Source organism: Hyperolius riggenbachi, chromosome 12 (assembly GCF_040937935.1).
Source record: "Hyperolius riggenbachi isolate aHypRig1 chromosome 12, aHypRig1.pri, whole genome shotgun sequence".
NCBI classification, from domain to species: Eukaryota; Metazoa; Chordata; class Amphibia; order Anura; family Hyperoliidae; genus Hyperolius; species Hyperolius riggenbachi.
In genome coordinates, this window is record NC_090657.1 from 193249727 (window position 1) to 193270978 (window position 21252).

At 45.9% G+C, this 21252-nt stretch overlaps 2 protein-coding genes across 2 annotated transcripts in view; one reads left to right on the forward strand and one right to left on the reverse strand.

Moving 5' to 3' along the window:
• Positions 1-19189, reverse strand: part of PTPN1 (protein tyrosine phosphatase non-receptor type 1) — a 157954-nt gene extending 138765 nt beyond the window's left edge. The window contains exon 1 of the mRNA XM_068264144.1: positions 19050-19189. Coding sequence (XP_068120245.1) covers positions 19050-19112 — 63 coding nt within the window. The 5' untranslated portion in view covers positions 19113-19189. The remainder of the gene's footprint in view (positions 1-19049) is intronic.
• The window catches only part of RIPOR3 (RIPOR family member 3), a 562255-nt gene that overhangs the window by 465348 nt on the left and 75655 nt on the right, over positions 1-21252 (forward strand). The window lies entirely within an intron of this gene.

Sequence of the window (21252 nt, forward strand, 5' to 3'; positions counted from 1 at the left end):
CGCAGGAAGGTGGAAGGATGGAAACAAATCAAGTTCAAATAGTCTGGTTTTGTCTGGGAGGTTTGCACTAAAATCTCAACAACTAGCAACTTATCATGCCAACGATTCCCTGAATATTAAACCTGCATGTTGTTAAAGGATACCCAAAGTGACATGAGATAGACATGTGTATGTACAGTGCCTAGCACACAAATAACTATGCTGTGTTCCTTTTTTTCTTTCTCTGCCTGAAAGAGTTCAATATCAGGTATGTAAGTGGCTGACTCAGTCCTGACTCAGACAGGAAGTGACTGCAGTGTGACCCTCACTGATGAGAAATTCTCAGTCTTATCTCTTTCTTGTGCTCAGGAGCCATTTTCTGCAAGGAAAGTGTTTTATAGATGGAATTTCTTATCAGTGAGGGTCACACTGTAGTCACTTCCTGTCTGAGTCAGGACTGAGTCAGCCACTTACATATCTGATATTTACCTCTTTCAGGCAGAGAAAGAAAAGAAATGAACACAGCATAGTTATTTGTGTGCTAGGCAATGTACATACACGTCCATCCCATGTCATAGGTCACATCGGGTATCCTTTAAAGGGGAACTGAAGTAAGAGGTATACGGAGGCTGCCATATTTATTTCCTTTTAATCAATACCAGTTGCCTGGCAGCCCTGCTGGTCTATTTCTCTGCAGTAGTATCTGAATAACACTAGAAACAAGCATGCAGCTGGTCTTGTTAGATCTGACTTTAAAGTCTGAAACACCTGATCTGCTGCATGCTTGTTCAGGGGCTATGGCTAATCGTATTATAGGCAGAGGATTAGCAGGGCTGCCAGGCAACTGATATTGTGTAAAAGGAAATAAACATGGCAGCCTCCATATACCTCTCTCTTCAGTTCACCTTTAAAGGGAAGGTCCAAGCAACATTTAAATAAAAAAATCTACTTATCTGGGGCTTCCTCCAGCCCATGGCAGCCATCCTGTGCCCTCGCTGCAGCTCCGGTGGCTGCCGGTTCCCTCCGGTGGAGAAGCCGACCTCGCCAGGTCAGCTTTCATGTCTGCTTCTTCTGCACTCCAGGATGTGTCTCACTGGTTGCGCTGACGTCCTCTAGACTGTATTGCACAGGCGCAGTACAGTCCAGATGACGTCAGTGCAGCTGTGAGAGCCGCATGAATCTTTAGTCGGAGGCGACCCCAGACCACCAGCGTTGCGCGGAGCTGCGGCGAGGGCACAGGACAGCTAGCAGGGGCTGAAGGAAGCCCCAGGTAAGTGGATTTTTTAATTTTATTAGTGCTCGGATGTGTCCTTTAACGCAACATGAAACACATTCCATGTGCTGGGAACATATGCATGAAATTACGCTTGTGCACGCATTCTGTAGTGTAAATTAGCCCTAAGGGTCCTTCCCCACTGTGCACAATGCATTGCAATACCATTGAAACTATGACAATAAGTCACACAGCACATAAGACCTGGTGTGAGCATACAGTGAAGCACACAGTACAATGCATGTATGCGCCACTGCCACTGTAAATGCATGCTGTAACTGACAGGACCAGCAGCATCGCATTCTAATGTATCATAGATGTATCATTGCATCGCATTTAACTACCATTAAATTGTCTGTAGCAACGGAACGCAACAGATTCGGTGTGAAAAGTCCCTAAAGCCCAAGACCAAGCAGAAACCAAACAGTAAAAGGTTTACCTCTACGAGAGCACATAGTATCCCCAGTGTCAACTGCTGCCTAGTGAAAAGACAAAACTGGGTCACTACCTGGATTTTAAAGGCCAACTGGTCGGTTTATTGCAATGCCACAGTGCAGAGCACAATACCACTCACAGTGCTCTGCACTGTGGTATTGCAATAAACCGGCCAATTGGCCTTTAACATCCAGGTAGAGACCCAGTTTTGTCTTTTCACATGTCTAAATAACCCTGTGGTGGATGAGGGTTTTGACTGGTTGACTCCCTGGTGCTGAAAATATAAAATATATAGGGTTGTAGTGTTGAGCTATCTGCATTGCTCAACTGCTGCCTAGGCCAGGCCTCGGGACTTCTGACAACCTAACTAAATGCAAAAACTTGATTCTTAAAGCAATCATGTTGATAAGTACAAATCAAGCCAGAGAAGGCGTTAACTATACCGCAAAGGGGTGTTATTAGGTACAGAATGGTTGCGCACAGGGGAGAACAGCCACTTCCTCCCTGCCCATAATCCACAGTCTACTCAGTGGAAGATTTCGATAGAGCAGTGCAAGGACCACAGGGAGCGCTGTAGGACATATGTCACAGCACACAAAACATTAATAGCTTATCAACCCCACTCTCGGGTTAAGGGGTACTTTAAGGAAGGGGTCAAACTTCTTGAACTCGCAATGCGTTTTGCCGTAATGTGAAATTGCACGCGAAAAAGTAATGCTTTCCTATGGGGGCCACCGCGGTTTCAGAGGCCCTCTGCTAATCTGTATGGAGTATACAACCTGCACTACTTTTCTACACTATGCATGCGAATTTAAATTAACTGTCCACTGTAAATAAAAAGCCTGCGTGCAAACAAAATGCACATATCGAGCAGCAAAATGATTTTGGGAAATCATCTGCATTTCCTGCAGACACAAGTGTGATCCCCCCCCCCCCCCCCCCCCCCAGAAAGGCCAATTTACATTTAGTACTGATATAGAGGATTGACTCTCCAGGAAACCGTTTACCTTTTAAGTCTTAGTCCACATTTAAAGGAACTCTGTCGCAAAAATGTTAAATACATGTAAACATATACAAATAAGAAGTATATTTCTTAGTTAAGTGTATCCTGGGAATAACTAGATTCCTCTTACTGGCAGAGCGGAGGGTGCGTGGAGGGGCATAAAGTTCCAATAGATTCGCTATGTATTTGGGTCCCATGTGGTTTAGAGCCTTGAATGTCAGCAGGCAGATCTTAAAATGGATTCTCCATTTTACTGGCAACCAGTGAGTGAGTGAGTTTGCAGTACTGGGGAGATGTGTGAGCTGCGGGGGGCATTGGCTAGGAGTCTGGCTGCAGCATTCTGTACTAGCTGTAAGGGGCGCAGAACCTTATCTGTAGATCCGATGAACAGGGCGTTGCAGTAGTCCAGACAAAAGGATATAAATGCATGAACCAGGGCAGGTAGGGCTTCAGCTGGGATAAGGTGTTTGATTCTCGCTATATTTCTTAGACGGAAGAAGAAAGACTTGACGACAGCTGATACCTGCTGTCTGAGTTTTAGATTTCCATCCGGGATCACCCCAAGGTTTCGCATGGAGTCTTTATACTGTACGGTATCTCCCACAATTGCTCGATTGAGGTGGTGCGCATTTTGAACTTTATCCATCATGTGTGGACCACCTACCACCAACACTTCTGTTTTGTCAGAGTTCAGCCTCAACCAGCTGGTGTTCATCCAATTTTGTAAATCCACTAGACACGCATTTATGTATGCTGATGGGTCTTGGGTGCCAGGCTTGAAGGACAGATACAGTTGTGTGTCATCTGCATAACAATGGTATCCTATGCCATAGTTCTGGATTATTTTGCCCAGTGTGAGCATGTAGACTGCAAAGAATAATGGTGATCACACAGGACCCTGTGGAACTCCATAGGCAAGTGGCACTGGATTAGAGTAGTGTGTGCCCAGACATACATGCTGTGTCCTGCCAGATAGGAAGGTCTGAAACTAGCTAAGAACAGTACCCCTTAGGCCAGTGTTCCCCAATCCTATCCTCAAGGCCCACCAACAGTGCATGTTTTGTAGAAATCCACACAGGTAGTTAATCAGCTCTGCTGAGTCACTAATTACCTCACCTGTGAATGTTTGTGGTATCACAAAAAAAACATGTACTGTTGGTGGGCCTTGAGGACAGGGTTGGGGAGCTTTGCCTTAGGCCACAGTAATTCTTCAGTCGCTGGATTAGTATTTCATGATCCACAGTATCAAATGCTGCAGCCAAATCAAGAAGAATCAGAACTGAGCAATCACCCTTGTCCCTTACAGTAAGTAGATCATTCATTACTTAGACTAATGTCATTTCAGTGCTGTGCCTTTTCCTGAATCCTGACTGAAAAGTATCAAAATGTTATCTGTAAGCCTGGCTTCTAGCTGGTTGGCGACTGCTTTCTCGATAACTTTTGATAGGAATGGTAAGTTTGCCACAGGTCTGTAGTTGGTCACGGAATATAGAATAAAGTCCATGCTGAGAAGCCCCCATGAAGAGATGGACTAACCCAAAACCTGACAAAATGTCAGATTTCTACTGCCTACCATAAGTGACAGCAACAAAGGAGAAAAGTAATGCATGGCTCATTTTACTCTGGAAGAAATGTACTTCTTATTTGTATGAGTTTTAAATTAAGATTTTCGCAACATTTCCTCTTTAAATTAGAATTTCACTTTGAAAGCACCTCAGTAGTTTTAATACCCGCAGGTAGAACAAGCAAATTTACCAGTACAAGTTCACACCTCTGTATGTATCCTCCCTATGCTTCCAGGACGGCTGTCATTTAGCCATTTCCAAGCAGCTTACTCAGCCTATCCTACTCAGACGCTCCTCCGCACAGCTGAAAACAGAAAGGAGTCCAGCATCAGGGATGCCCCTGATCCGCAGGATGGGTCTGAGCTATAATCATGCAGAGTTTGCAGTCGCGCTGCTGCTTTGCAATCTATTAGCCAAGCGTTGACAGAGCTCACGTGCTGTATGGCTTCACAGTAAACACACAGCCTCTACACTGATTATATGACTTCTGGCACTGGAAACGCTCAAGTACAACAACGAAGTATTGCAAACCACCAAGAAAAGTGCAATTAAACTGGACCTGAACTCTTGCACAGGACTGAAGGAGAACAGAGAAATGCACCCTGTATGTATTTAGAGAGTGTAGCCTGTCCAATCTCCCCTCATCTGTGACTCAGAACCAGTTATATTTTGATCCCTCAACTGTGTCAGCTGACTGCCACGGCAGAGTTAATTGGTAAACACACGATGTTAATATATCTGCTTCCATGAAACCAGGAAGTAGACACTGCAGATTTATTGCAGGATTTGTATCAGCTGTAACAAAGAATTGATTTTCTTTAAAGGTTATTATATTGCTGCAAATCTTCTAGAGCAAAGAGGAGGTTCTGAGTTCAGGTCCGCCATAATAAGTCACATTTAGAGATCAGAGCAGTTCCCAAATTAGAAACTATTTTTCATTCTTTAGGACAGATCTCATTCCTGCTCAGCAATTAACCTTGCAAATGTAGCAATTAGCAGACGATACTCCCCGAGTACCAAAAATACGCATAAAATTGACCTGCAGAAAAAAGCCTGAGATCAGAGAGCATAGGAGTAGAAAGTCTGTCACTACATTAAACTACAGTAGATTGTAGGGCACTTAAAGGACACCTGAGATGGGAAAAAAAAAAAAAAAAAAGATTACTTACTTACCTGGGGCTGAATCCAGCCTCACATAGTATAAAAGGTGCCTCTGAGTCCTCCGGGTTCCCTCCATTGTTCTTCTGTCATTTCAACTAAAGTCTGTGATTGGCATGCCCTGTGTTGGCCATGCACCTCCTCGATCATGCCAGGTGCGTTATGCGCAGTTATGACTCGTTATGAACTGCACAGGTTTAGAATGCCCTGGCTACTGGAGTGTAATCGAGTGGCTGCGCGACCAGGACAGTGCATGAGCCGTAGTACATGACCCTTTAGTAGGAGTGACAGCAGAACAGCGGAGGGTACCCAGAGGACTCCAAGACACTTCAGATACTGTGGGGGGCTGGAAGAAGCGCCAGGTAAGTAAAGGACACCAGCTTCAAGTGTACTTTAACACTACTGCAAAGAAAAGCTATAAGCGAGTTCCATTTGCAATGACAACTTTAGTGTCTGAATGCAGTGTCAAACGTTAATCCGTATCATGAGCTATGCAGTAAGGAATCGGTCTGTTGTGTATGGGCATCCAACATAGCTCAGATTCGATCAGGGAGCGATCTGCCCATACGTCACTAGATGTATAGGTACCTTTACGGCCCACTCACACTTGAAAGTAGCAAAACGGTAGCGCTCAGCACTACAGTTTTGCACTCGTGATTTTACCGCAATTGGAGTGGTAAAATCAGTGTCACTCGTGATTCCCAGCGATCATGATCATCGGTTTTGAAGCACTGTACCGCAATCGCTCGGGAATCGCGGCAAAATGCTGCAGGCAGAACATTTCGCGATTGTTAATCACGACACGCCCATGATCAGCGGCAATGAGATCACTGCCATAGTTATAATTGTGCTAGTGCTTCAGCGATTAGCGTGAATAACCTGCTAATTGCCCTAGTGTGAATGGGCCCTTACACAGAGAAACTCACTGCTAATATAAAACCTGTAAAAGACTAAACTGCTGCAGTCAGAGACAACAAAAATACCATCTCAGCATCCTAGAGAGATCATTTTGGCTCAGTGAGCACACAAATATGGCTAAAAACACAAAATGAAACTAAACCTATTAACCTTTTTGGGCGTTTGTTCTTAGAACTCACAATAACGTGGCTAACTTAGGCCTCTTTTCCACGGACTGCTGAACTGTGTGCTCAGCAAGCAGTTGCTAGGCTGCAGTGACCAGTTATAAGGCAGCATTGAGCAGTTACCAGGCAGCAGCAAGCAGTTGTGTGAGTTTGAGAGGCATTTCACTGCCTATCAACAGTCCGTGGAAAAGCGGCCTTATCGAAGCAGGGAGGAAATTGTGACTGTAGCTCTGCTTATCCTGTGAACCTATCTTAATTCAGGTCACTAATAAACACTACATAGCAGGCAATGATTCAGTTTGCAAGCATTGGCAATTGTTCTTTAACAAAGGTAGTTTTCGCTCGTGCCTCGTTTTCACAGATCGTTTTCAGCGCCTCCTCGTAATCCTCAAGTCCTTAAAATGCTATATGCAAGGTGAAATCACATCCATGGTCGGCAAGAAAATCGTCCTCATTCATTAACAAAAAAAAAAAAAAAAAAAACAGTCAAAACAGTCCGTAATAAAGCAGACCTGAACTCAGAACTTTCTCTCTGCTCTAAAAGATATGCAACAGCATAATAACCTTTAGAGGGAACCTAAACTGAGAGGGATGTGGATGTTTCCTTTTAAACAATACCAGTTGCCTGGTAGTTCTGCTAATCTCTTTGGCCGCAGCAGTGTCTGAATCACACACCTGAAACAAGCGTGCAGCTAATCCAGTCTGACTTCAGTCAGTGCACCTGATCTGCATGCTTGTTCAGGGGCTGTGGCTGCAAGTATTAGAGACACAGGATCAGCAGGAGAGTCAGGCAACTGGTATTTTAAAAGGAAAATTCCATATCCTCAGTTTAGGTTCCCTTTAACCACATTTTCTACCACTACAGTATATCTACGTCCTCTGTGACTTCATCTAAGCCCCGAGGACGTAGATATAAGTCTTGTAGCTGAAGCACAGCTGTGCATGATTGGGCTTGCTCCTGTGCAAAACCTTCAGCATGATCTACTGCAGAACTAATTGGTGAAAGGAAATATAAGTTCCCTGAGCCAATAAGATTGATTTGTACCATTAAAAATACTTGTATATCCTCAGTTCATAGTGAAAAGTACACAATGTAGCATTATTTCAGAATCAAATATCGTCACCATAAATTGTGACAGGAACGTAATTTTGTGTTTTTTCTATTTTTTACTTTTTCCAATAAAATTGCATAGAAAAAAAATGTTCAAGTGAAAAAATGCCATACAATGAAAGCCTAGTTAGTCTTGTAAGAAGCGTCGTAAGTAGAGATAACATTATTGCTGATTAAATAGGGTCATAGCTAAAAAGTCAAAACTGCTCTAGTCCATAAGGGGGAAACAAGGCCTGGATGTGAAGTGGTTAAAGAAAAACATTTCTTTGTTACAGCTGATACAAATCCTGCAATAAATTTGCAGTGTCTACTTCCTGCTTTCATGGAAGCAGACATAGGGTTTACATCCTGTGTTTACAAATTAGCTAATCTGCCGAGGCAGCCAGCTGACACCGCTGAGAGATCAAATTACACTTGTGAATGGTTACAGGTGAGGGGATTACACAGGCTAAATTCTCTAAATATATACAGGGTGCATTTCTCTAGTTTTTTTCCTTCTGTCATGTGCAAAAGTTCAAGTCCACTTGAAGGTTAATTTACACCAAATGCGCTGCCTCAGTGTATCCATTGGCATCAAGAGATTGCGTCATTCATTGCTGCCCATACACTGGTCAATGTAGGAATGTAACTATCTATTGAATCCTTCCACACACTGTATACATTTTTTTCGGTAGATTTCAGAATAAAGACACAGGAGGAATATCTGGCGGATAGGTGAGAGTAGTTCCACTTCTGCGTTTGACATTGAATAAATCAATTTTGGCCAGAAATCTATCTGGAATAATTTGCAGTATGGATGTCTAGCAGACTATTAAATCGGACAGATGTTGGCACAAAATATTGGACTAGTGTACGGCTACCCTAAAGTCTAGTACACACATCCAAATTTGTCCAACCATAGGCCAATTTTAACACTTCCTTGTATTATGAGAGCTTGCCTACACAATCTGTTCATAGTATTCAAAGCAGTGTGTGTGCGCGTTTTCCCTCTCCTAGTAAGCCAGCATGTGACGGGTACCTTGCATTACGAACACATGCTGAATCAAGTGCAGCTTGTGTGCGCGATAAAGACCGTCTTGGGTGAGAATCTAGTGTGTGTACAGGAGCCATCCAACATTGCCTTAAGAACTCTAGCAAAGTCAACGCCTGAGCAACCCATGAGTGCATCATTCTCCAGCTCATCCAGTGTTCTCCCCAGGCTCTTTTAGTGACCACATGCTATCACTGGCTCGCCTCCTCATCTACCCCTTATGCTGTAAACCAGGGGTCAGGAACCTTTTTGGCTGAACGAGCCATGAACGTCACATATTTTAAAATGTAATTCTGCAAGAGCCACCCAATAAGTTTCAAACTGGGACAGTGCACATGCGCAGCAGAGGGCTCACAACCCTGTTGCCATGGTAATGTGTATACAGTTGATCCACCGTGCAGAAGAAGTGTCAGACACGTCTTCAGCTTCTCTTGGGTTTCAGCAACATCAGCAATTTTCTCAAGAGCCAGACGGGAGAAATACAGACTAACAGCTTGTACAATTAGCTAGCTGACTTGGGGGTTGATTCACTTTGTAGGACGAGATCCCAGCACTTGATTAGCCCAATAGGCTGCCTGTCACTTGACAGCCAGCCTATTGGGCCAAAGTGCGGTGATCTCATCCTACAAAGTCAATAGACCCGACAGGGTCCAGGGTGGGACAATTGGAGCAGCAGTTTATTTTGGAAGAGCTTGAGTAAGTTAGTAGTGCATGCTACAGGAGTAGCGTGCCTACTTTGAAAATGTTACTTGCGCTGCAACACTAAGCTGTGCTGCTTGAGCAGTGTAGCTTAGTGAACCAATCCTTACTGATTTGTATGTGAGCCAGATGCAGCCATCAAAACAGCCACATCTGGTTCCCGAGACATAGGTTCCTTACCCCTGCTGTAAGCAGAATGGCACAGAGAATTGCAGAACCTGCATTCTCTCCCAACCGGCTACTTTTTCTTGCCACCCGGCTGGAAAAAAATTCTGGGGAGAACACGGTCATCCCCCACTCCGGAAGCCCCACAGTGTGTAGCCCATCCTGCCCCCGCTCCACAGCAACAGCCTCTAGGCTAGTGATGCGTCTGAACAGAAGTTGCCCCCAAACATCACTCAAGAGATCGAGTTCCAATCCTCGAAAATGACAATAATTTAACGTATGTACGCTGCTTTACTTCTGCTGGAGGATGTGTGAATATTTAGCATTTAGACATTGTAGTGAATTAATATGACCCGAAAGATGGACAGCATTTTTAGTCTATTACTACCACAGTTACTTTGGGTGTTATGAAATAGGCAGGTTTATGTGTATGAGCAATGCCATGCAAACTGGCTCATCCTGACTGCCTGCTACGTAGTGCTTATTAGCAAGCTATATAGAGATAGGATCAGTTACGGATTTGGGGTTAGTGACAGATGTGTTTGGGCATGCAATACATGTGTGAGATGGCTGATGTAGGCTTCCAGTAGAGAATCCTATGGTACAGTACAACTGCATTGTAAGGGGTTCTGTGGTATTCTGAAACAAACAAGCTGACACTTACCTGAGGCTTCAATCAGCCCCCTGCAGCGGTAATGTCCCACGCCCGTCCTCTTCCGATGCGCCATTCCCAGCCACTGGTCGCATCATCGGAGCTTACAGCGCAGGTGCAGTAAAAGAAAACTTTGTACTGCGCTGGCGCAGTAAGCTCCCGATGACACGTGCGGGAGCGAGCATTATTCGTCTGTTTAGACGAATATTAAAACGGAACCGGCAGCGGAGAACTGGTGATCGGAGGAGGACGGCGTGGGACATTACCACTGCAGGGGACTGATAGAAGCCCCAGGTAAGTGCCAGCTTGTTTGATTTTTAGACTACCACAGAACCCCTTTACCCCCTTGCCATTACAATTCTGGCGGCAAAGGGGCAGCGCAGCACTTTTTAAAAATTTTTTTTTTTTTTTAAATCATGTAGCAAGCCGAGGGCTCGCTACATGATAGCGGCTGACAAGCGGCATCTCCCTATCAACTCTGATCGGCGATCAGAGTAAGCAGGAAATCCCGTTCAGAACGGGATTTCCTGCTGGGCATCCCGGGCGGGATGACGTCACCGACGTCGGGACGTCAGAGGGAATCACGATCCACTCCTCAGCGCTGCCTGGCACTGATTGGCCAGGCTGCGCAAGGGGTCTGGAGTCGGGGTGCGCGGCAGGTAGCGGCGATCGGAAACTGTACGCAGCTAGCAAAGTGCTAGCTGCGTGCAGGAAAAAATAAATTGTGAAAATCGGCCCAGCGGGGCCTGAGAAATCCTCCTACGCAAGTTACCCCGAGCTGAGCTCGGGATAACCGGCAAGGAGGTTAAAGCAAATGAAGTGTGGAAACACCTATGTAGAAGGAAGACTCTGTATACCATAGTGCGCTCCCGATCCGCTCTCCGTGCCTTCGGTCCACCACTGTCCCCTGTCCAAAATTCACAACTTTTGGACTCCACGGCAAGCTTTGGAGGTACGAGAGAAGATGGGCAAATCTATACTGCAGATGCAAAAGTCAGGACCTGCTCATGCCAAGTACGGATTCGCACGTCTTTAGAAAAACTCAGAGAAGTGACAATTCCAAAGCCTGCACAAGGTTTCCAAAAGCCGTATTCAACTAAGCTGGTTGAAAAAGTTCAACGGTATCACAAAGCAAGAAGGCTCTATGGCACAGGTGTTAAGCTCAAGGCCCACAGGAATAATGTGGCCCTCTATGCCCTCAAGAGCTTCAAATGTGCATCACTACAAGCAGTATAAGGACAACACACTGCCTTCACGTGTACAAGGGCACATCGGAGACAGTGTTTCTGATTGAAACCGTACCAGTTTGAGCCAGGGTGCAGCAATAATTTTCATCATCCCCAACAACAAGACTGGATACCAGGAGCAGGACCCCCCCAGCGCCATCTCCTCAGAGTAGTGCAGCAGAGCAGGGCGATTATGTTCTTCAGCCAAGCGTGGCATCTCTTTTGTTGTTCCTGGAAGTCATACACTGTGTGCTTCCATACCTCCAGCCTTCAATGACATGACATGCCTTGGGAGCGAGGGGTATGCAACATACAGTGTGTGGCAGTCAGAGAGATCAGAAGAGGCCCGAAGCAGCACTGGAGCAGGTAAATATTAAACTCCTCTACTGCACTACTCTACTCTGCAAAAGAGGGAGGAGAAAGCCCCGCATGGTCGCCACTTAGTTTGAGACTGTCCTAAAGTATCAAAAATAAGTTTCACTTACTTGGGGCTTCTGTCAGCCCCCTGCAGTCTCCCTACGCCGTTTCTGTACGATCCTCCAGGCCCCCGCCGTGGCTCACTTTCTGCAGTCACCATCCACTGCGCCAGCGTGGCCCTGCCCGCATGCGTCCTCTATTACACTCCCGGGGACTGTGGAAGCGCCGTAAATATTTTCTTGTATTGCGCCTGCGGAGGACGCTCCTGGCGATGTGAGCGGGAGTGAGTGGCTTATCCTACTGCTGTACAAGTTCCGGCGGTGTTAAATACTGTTCACCCTCTAAGTCCACGTGGATGGTAGGGAATGATGTAAGAATTACAGTGCTTTAAGCGCAACTTCAGCTCCGTCTTCTGCAGGCACCGAAGTTACTCACTGTGCGCTGCTAAAGTCATAATTCCTATTACGTTCTATGGTGGCGCTGGCTGGCACAAAACTCTTGCACTGTTATTATAGCGCTCGGATGGAGGATCATATAGGTACGGCGAAGGCAGAGGATGACTGCAGGGGGGTGGCAGAAACCCCAAGTAAGTGCAACTTTTATTTTTTCCTTCATTGTTCAGGCCCGCTTTAAATTCTAAAAAAAAAATTGTCCTGCAACTAGGTTTTAAATTTTGGCCCCTTAGGTGAGAGATGTTGACAAGGATCCAGAGCCTCCCCTCTACATAAGTATCTAACTTTTTTTCAAATTTGCTTTAGGTCAGGAGGTTCTCTGTGTTCAATAACCTAAGTTTATCATGCAACTTTTAGGCGATTAACAAAAAAAATAAAATAAAAAGGATATACAGTATTGGTTTGTATACCAGGACTAGAGCAATCATTATCTCTATGTAATATTTTATACTATATGATACCATTACTGATGATTAGCAACACAAGCCATTAAACAGGAATAACTAAAAAAGAGCTCGTTGAGGCGGTTTGTTTGTTTTTTTCAAGCCTAGCCAAACCCTAAATTTAACGAGGCAGTAATTAGTTTACAGTAGGCTATCTTTAAACTTGTACCGTTCAGATTAAAGCTCTGTTCACAAGCTTCATTAAAGTCAGCGACGGCCTCCACCGATGCTAATGCGTGTGTACGGAGGCTCTTGACATGCCAGGCAGATCATCTTGGCCAAGCCTTTTTCCAATATATCAGCACACTAGTTTAGTTGGGACCACGCTCTTTTATTGAGCCATCAGTATCCACGAACAAGTAGCCGACAATTGTTTCGGGGGCCTCACAGGGTCCCCCCTTTAGCAGGGAGTGTGGTTATGAGTGACATATGCCTACGTCACAAAATCAAGCACCCAACTTTACACTGAGGTGCGCCCATCCACAGCTTCATCACATCTTGGCAGAGCGACGGCTGACTGCTTTGTGACGCTGCATGCGCCACTGTAGGCCTTCTGCCCCACAAAGCAAAAGACAGTTGTTGGCTGTACAGCTGCCTTTGCGTCGGTACAGTGTTGGCCCAGCGATGTCGTCCCAAAGGGGTCCCGATCCCTGATGGGCGACATCGTTCACAGGTATGTGTGAGTGAGTGTAAACTTGCACTGTACGGCTGGGCAACTATCCGAGCGGGCACAAGACCTCTCCTGTCTGGCTTGCTTCCCTTTAGGCTGAGATCTACAGTTGCTCACTACAAATGGTCAACAAGATAATTCAAGCTTGTATTCAAATGTAATTCACACTGTATGCAGCTTGGTACTGTCCCAGTCAGTAATATCAATTCCAAGCTGCATACAATTTGCTTTAAATCTGCTGCAAGATGGAATTAACATTTCATCGATCATCTCTATTGCCAATTCCTGAGAACTACAAGTCCACATTTTACTGTAAAAGGATTGTTGGGAAATGTACTCAATTGTTGCCCTTACTTCTTATGTCACATTCAGCTTTCCAGCCAAATGCACAGAGGAAAAGTATTGCATGCAGTTTGTCAAGACCATTTGGCCCATGAGTGCCTCTAAAGGTCCCATGCACACATCCGCCAAGCGGATCGCTCATGACCAGTCTTATCAGCTGAACGACGGACTGTACACACGCCCGATTTGACGTCCGGATGACTGAACGACGGGACGTCCAAACGACGGGTCGTTTAAAAAAATCCGCCGTGTGTATGGGCCTGAACACTTTATATTCACTTATCAACCTTATTGCTTACATGTGCAAAAGTCTCTTTGATATGCAACAGCTCCCCCATAGACTTGTACAAAGACCTATGTACTGTTCTCTCCTGTGCATCCTTTCTATCCCATTGCCAGTTCTCTCTGCCAAGTATACAAACCCCCACCTACCCTTGAATGCAGCTTCACTAGATAACAGCCTAAGGCCAGGATCACACTTACCAGAGTTTTCCAATATGTTCTATGGGTAAAACACTGGCCTAAAGCATTGTACACACACTAGATTTCATTCGGCCAATTAATCCTAACAATGACCACCTCTACCAAAAATCTAGCATGTACCCATTGGCGTGCCAGCCGCCTAATGAACTAACTCAAGCAAGGGCTGTCCGAAGGCATTGTTTTACCCAGGGCTGTGGAGTCGGTACAGAAATCATCTGACTCCAATTCCGGAGAGCCAGTGTCTGTGTACCAGAAATGACATGTGACATGATGATTTAAAGGAAACTAAGTGAAAAGTAATGTGCCCAGTTACTCACCTAGGGCTTCTTCCAGCCCCATGACGTACTCCTGGTCCCTCGCCATCATTCCATGCTACTCCATTCCTCCGCTGTCCCCAGCTAAACGAAGCAAAGGATGGGGGGGGGGGGGGGGGGGATCAGTTGTGTGCTGAGTTGTGCGGCCCTGCAGCGAGCCCTTAAAGCTGTAGTGGCCTAATTTATAATAAAATGGCCTGGTCTTTAGGGGGGGGGGGTTTAAGCCTGGTGGTCCTTAAAGGGCCACTTAAGGCTACAACAAAAAATTTTTACTCACCTGGGGCTTCCACCAGCCCCCTGCAGCTGTCTGGTGCCCACGCAGTCTCGATCGGATCCTCCTGGCCCCGCCGGCAGCTACTTCCGTTTTCGGCGACAGGAGCCGACAGGCCGGGAACGCGAGTGATTCTTCGCATTCCTGGCCACAATAGCAGTATAGAGGGCGCTACTGCGGCCAGGAACGCATAGAATCACTCGCATTTCCAGGCCTGTCGCAGAAAACTTAAGCAGCTGCCAGCGGGGCTAGGAGGATCCGAGCGAGACTGCGTGGGCACCGGACAGCTGCAGGGGGCTGTTGGAAGCCCCAGGTGAATAAAACTTTTTTTGTAGCCTTAACTGACCCTTTAAGTAAGGGGTCTCAAACTCAATTTACCTGGGGGCCGCAGGAGGCAAAGTCAGAATGAGGCTGGGCCGCATAAGGAATTTCACAATCGCGGTGCATCGCCGCCTCTGCCCGCCCCTCTCACTCTTCCTTCACAGAGAGGGGCAGGGAGAGGCTGCGATTGACGTCAGGAGGGGCAGAGCTGAAGCTGAAAGCTCTGCCCCTTCCAGGAAATGCCGGCGGATTGCCCCCCGGGCGATTTGGGGGCTCTGCAGCCCTCATTTAGCGGCGAGAGCGGCGAGGATGCGGCGGATGACTTAGGAGCACTGAAGCGAACTATAAGGAAGCTTTTGCTGGCAAGGGCCACAAAATATTGTATCGAGGGCCGCAAATGGCCCACGGGCCGCGAGTTTGAGACCCCTGCTTTAAGTGGTTAAGGAGGGGGACTCCGGGGGAACAGAGCACTGTGGAATGATGGCAAGGAACCAGCTGCCATGTACACAAACACCCACCTACACTTGAATGCAGCGCGACTAGATAACAGCCAAAAGCATTGTACACAAACTAGATTTCATCCGGCCAATTAAGCCTGACAATGGCCACCTCTGGCAAGAATCTAGCGTGTACAGTGACCCCCTATACCCCTTGGCGTACTTCACGGGGCTGGAAGAAGTCCCAGGTAAATAACTACCCACATCAGTTTTCAATCAACACCCCCATAAAACATAGGTAATTAAAGCAGAACTGAAACCTGTTCAAAATAATAATCATAAGAGTTTCACTTACCTGGGGCTTCTGCCAGCCCCCTTCAGCCGACCTGTGCCCTCGCCGTCCTGGACCGATCCTCCGCCCCCTCCCCAGCTCACTTTTTTTCCAGTACTGGAAGCAGACCTCCACTGCACCCTGGCCACGCGTATCCTAGCACACATTCATGTAGCCAGGAGCGCCCTCCTGCATGGGTGCAGTATGAGAAAAATTTCTACTGTGCAGTACGCGTCCACCTATGGGAGCGTGAACGAGGACACGCACGACAGTTTTCTGTTTTTCAATACAGCAAGTGTTAAAAAAAAAATAGTCGTTATCCATAGAAATGAGTTTGCTACTGAAATAGTCAAAAGGTGTCTACTTCTGTTTGTTTTGCAGCTGAATGAAGCAGATATTAGATCAGACTATCAAGGCTGCTGTTTAGAATTCAATCCTAAAGTTGAACCCTGTAAACTAAAAATAAAATAACAAGACTGTTCTATTAAACATTAGAAAGATGCATAAAATAAATTGTCTCATACGTTTATTTTTAGTTCAGGTTTGCCTTAAAGGAAAACTTAAGTCAAAAAAAAAAAAGACATTTACTCACCTGGGGCATCCCTCAGCACCCCGAAGCTGGATGGTGCCCTCGCAGCCCCGCTCCGATCGTCCTGTCCCCGCCGGCGGCTACTTCCGGTTCGGCGACAGCCGCTGACAGGCTGGGAACGCGGCTGTTTTTCCGCGTTCCCAGCCGCTGCTATCACCCTCTATGCTGCTATAGCGTATATATATACGCTATAGCAGCATATATACGCTATAGCAGTATATATACGCTATATACGCTATAGCAGCATAGAGGGTGATAGCAGCGGCTGGGAACGCGGAAAAACAGCCGCGTTCCCAGCCTGTCGGCGGCTGTCGCCGAACCGGAAGTAGCCGCCGGCGGGGACAGGACGATCGGAGCGGGGCTGCGAGGGCACCATCCAGCTTCGGGGTGCTGAGGGATGCCCCAGGTGAGTAAATGTCATTTTTTTTTTTTTGACTTAAGTTTTCCTTTAAGGGGTCTTGGCTACATGTATTCTGGGATTAGTCCAGCCCAGGCCAATAGCATCAAAGAGCATAACATCATTCTGAACAGCATCACAATGCTCTGTATAATGATGATGGCTATCAGTGCCACAACATACAGTGTAATTATAAGCAGCATCATAACGCGCAGTATAAGGATTAGGGCTTGAGTATCACAGTATAGTCATGTGAAGCTGAATAACCACAAACACATTCTGTTTAGGTTAGAATAATTCTACTTTATGTAAGTTTAACAAAAGACAGGTCTTTAGGCTCCTTTCGTTCCCCCCATTCAAAAATTCTAGAAGTTCTGGTTTACACGTCTTAACAGAATACCATTTAAAATTTTCTCTCAAATCCTACTACAAAGACATATCAATATATACCTGGATTGGTTCTGAAAAAAACAAGTGTAGGTGTGCTACAGAGATGTGAGTTTCGGATGAGTAAACTTTAATTTTTTCTGTAAATGCCTGAGGTTATACTCACATTTGGTGTGTTGCAGCGTGGCATAATGGGCAAATTGTAACATGGACCATCACACTCTAATGCACAAAACGACAGTGTCAACCGTCAAGCATACTTGACTGTATGCAACGAGTCCTTTTTATAGAGAACACAATGCCCACTGTACCCCATCCTAGCTTAATGGGAAACAAAATGAGCAGCAGGGCTAAACAGTAAAGTCCAGTTACCACTTGGATGTACCAAAAATCACGCAGGTTTTTTCACACTTTTTGGCGCTAGTCTACTTTAGGGGACCCAGCAGGAATGTTCATAAAGAACAGTTTTCCAATCACAGATCCCTCTTACAGCACAAAGTGTCGGCCAAATAGTGTGGGTGCCGTCTACTAAATCCTATGTGAAGTTTAGCAGTTCGAGAGGGTGCTGTCCTTCCAATAACAATAGCAGAATTTCCCTATAAGGTTTCCCCTAAAGTTCACCAGCACCCGATTTTTTTAGACTGTACATGCTTTCACATGCAAAAATATGTTTGTGCCGGTCTGCCGCTGCCCAATGTAAAATATAGATAGAACATGTACAACATCTGAATAACTGTTGCAGGCTGTATTCTGAACTGCGCATGCGCAGTGAATGAAAGCGCTCAAAGCACTATACAAGTCTGACCAGGGACCTCAAAGACACTAATGCTGGATACACACCATGCGTTTCCACGTCGAATGCGTCAGTCGATACGCGTCAATTCGATTTCCAAGCGCATTTCGATGATTTTTAGGTTGATTGCCATGTAAATTATGGCAAATCGACCTAACGATCCATCAAAACGTGAATCGGAAATAATCTAATCGCTGCGTATCGACGGACACATCAAACGCGGAAACGCATGGTGTATATCCAGCATAACAGTGCCAGGACACTTCTCAAAAGGTAATCTAGCCCACCATGGGCTTCATTTATTTTTTAGTAACCAGTTCAGGGGTACTATAAGAATCTTTGCTATAGGGCTACACACCAATGAAATGATCAGAAACTGCTCTACTACATACAGGACAATAAAGATCAGTAATAAAACAATTAGTGTAGGAGACCCCATGTCTCCTTCCTACTACCCTTTAGACTGTAAGCTTGCAAGGGCACGGACCGCCTCCTAGTGTTTTTTATTCTGCTGTACTTTATCACATGATCATTTAGCAGTAATGATAACGCTCCACACATCAGCTGTGTATGTATTTGTATTGCTGGATGTCCTTATTGAATAGGTAGGAACATAAATACTCCCCACTATTTGTTACCCAAGTATTTACAGCGCTACGAAGGATGTTGGCGCTATAAAAAGAAACAATTATTATAATAACGTAGTATACAGAAAAAAAAACACAAGCAAATTGTAACCATAACAGACTGCATCCATCTGTGGTGTAGATATGTACAAAATGATTTATTTTTCTGCTGCTGCAACCTTTATCATATAGTACATAGCTAACCTATGTGACTGTATAATAAGATGACAAATGGGTTATGATAAGAAGAGGCTGGCCAATGAGGAGTGACAGCTGTCAGGATTCCGGTCAGTAGGAGAAGCCTCGAATTCCCCACTCCCCACCCCAGCAGGAAGACCTGAGCTCAGCAGGGGGTCTCCCCCCACCACCGGTCACGTGACTCCTCCCCCGGTCCTCACCTGGTAGATGGAGCCCCAGCTACTGTTGGCGTCGGCCTCCCGGAACTCCTTCTCTATGTCCATGTCTGGCCGCCGCCGCGTCTCCACTCCTCTCCCTCCCACCACCTCCACCTCCTCCCGCTCCGGCCTGACTCCACCACACACACTGCACACAGCCGGAAGCGCGCACTCCTACCCCGCGCGCCACTTCCGGCACCCCGCCCGCCGGCCAATCCGCGCGCCAGGGGGCGAGGCCGCGCGAGGAAGAGGCTGCGCTCTCTGCTTCGTTCAGTCAGTCAGTCAGTCAGTCTGGCTGGAGTGTGTGAGGAGAGTGCTATGTGACTATGTGACGTAAGAATATCCAGTCAAATTGTGTGTATATATATATATATATATATATATAAATATATATATATATATTTAGTTATATTTATTATGTGTGTACTTCAAGTTATCATGTCATGTCCCAGCTGTACTTTGTACAGTATGTTTGCCTGACTGGACTGTGGGGGCAGATTTACCAAAACCAGCTCAAAGAAACCTGCAACAAAACTGGTATGAAAATTGAGCAAATAATTACATTAAGGACTCACCATTTCTGTGCTTGTTCTGCTCCAAATTTGCACCAGTCCTGAGTTTGATAAATCTTCCCCAATGTGGCTGTTATTGTCATTTACCCCATTCAGCGACGGTCGTTCATGCACAGTACAGTGGGAATGGGCCTGCCTGTGGAGGATCAGAGAATCCGAGTAGGACAGCGAGGGAAACCCAGGTAAGTATAATATAAACGTTTAGAATACCAGCACTCAATAAAATTCATGCTTTATTGATCCATATACATCATTGCACAAAAAGAGAAACATTACCAGATAGTGGGGGAAGAGAGCTGCAGCCTAGTAGTTCTTTACCCCCCACTTTCTGGTAACGTTTGTCTTTTTGTATTAAAGTTTACCAGAGACCTCATTAATTAAAGATGTGATACTTACCAGGGGCTTTTCCTGACCCATAAGCATGTCTGAGTCCCTCGGCATCCTCCTGCAGTCTGGTGTGATCAGTCCCGGTAACTGTCTCGGGTCCATTCTGGGTTTTCTGCGCATGTGCAGTATACCCGGAATGATGCAACTGAGCAAGTTACCAGGGCTGATCGTCAGACTGCAGGAGTACTGCAAGGGACTCAAACATGCTTATGGGGCTGGAGGAAGCCCCTGGTAAGTATCAAATCTTTAGTTAATTAAGTCTGGTTTACGTTAAGTTTTTTTTTTTTATTATTTTTTAATGTATTTACAAAGCGCCAACAAATTATGCAGTGCTGGACAATAAATAAGGATACATACAATGTAAACAAGGGGTGACAGGCATAGAGGTAGCACACGGTTATACAGCATAGTACAATATTATACATCAGAATTCGTTTATTTGGATTTGGCACGTTGGTTGGCACAGAAAGAGTAATACAACAGACAAGAGTAATACAACAAAACAAGAGCAATACAACCGGACAGGAGTAATACACCATTTGAAGTAGAGCATTGTGGGTCTAGCAGGGACAGCAGCGTGTAACTTGATACTACTAGTATGGCCTAAGCAAGGCAAACAGAGCTGCCGAAGTCAGATGTTAGTTCGGTAGACGGCTGCAGGGGGGGGGGGGTGGGGGTCAGTGTAATGGGTGGAGTTCAAGAGTCTAACGGCCTTGGGGAAAAAAGTGCTCATACGCCTAGTAGTCTTAGCAGGGTTGGACCAGAACCTGTGGCCCAGTTTGAGTCACCAGGAAAAACTGTGACCAGGGTGAGATGGGTCGCCCACAATTTTCATTGCTCTATTGCGCAGTCTCTCCGCTGAGCTGATGACCCTCTGGAGTTTATATCTGTCGCTGGCTGAGGAGTTAGCGAACCAGACCAGGATGGATGAGCAGAGGACTGACTCGATTGTAGCAGAGGAGAAGGACCTCAGAAGTTCTTGTGCCATACCTCACTTCTTTAGTTGGCGAATGAAGAAGAGTCTTTGCTGTGCCTTCCTCTGAGTTGTGGTAGTGTTTGCCCTTCAGGACAGGTCATCAGAGATGGTTGTGCCCAGGAGGCGGACACTGGAGATCCTAGCGACTTCGGTGCCCTCAATATATATCGGAGGGGGATTCCTGGAGTGCTTCCTGAAATCAATGACCATCTCCACGGTTTTGGCTGTGTTAAGAACTAGCCTATTCTTTATACACCAATTGCAGATTCTG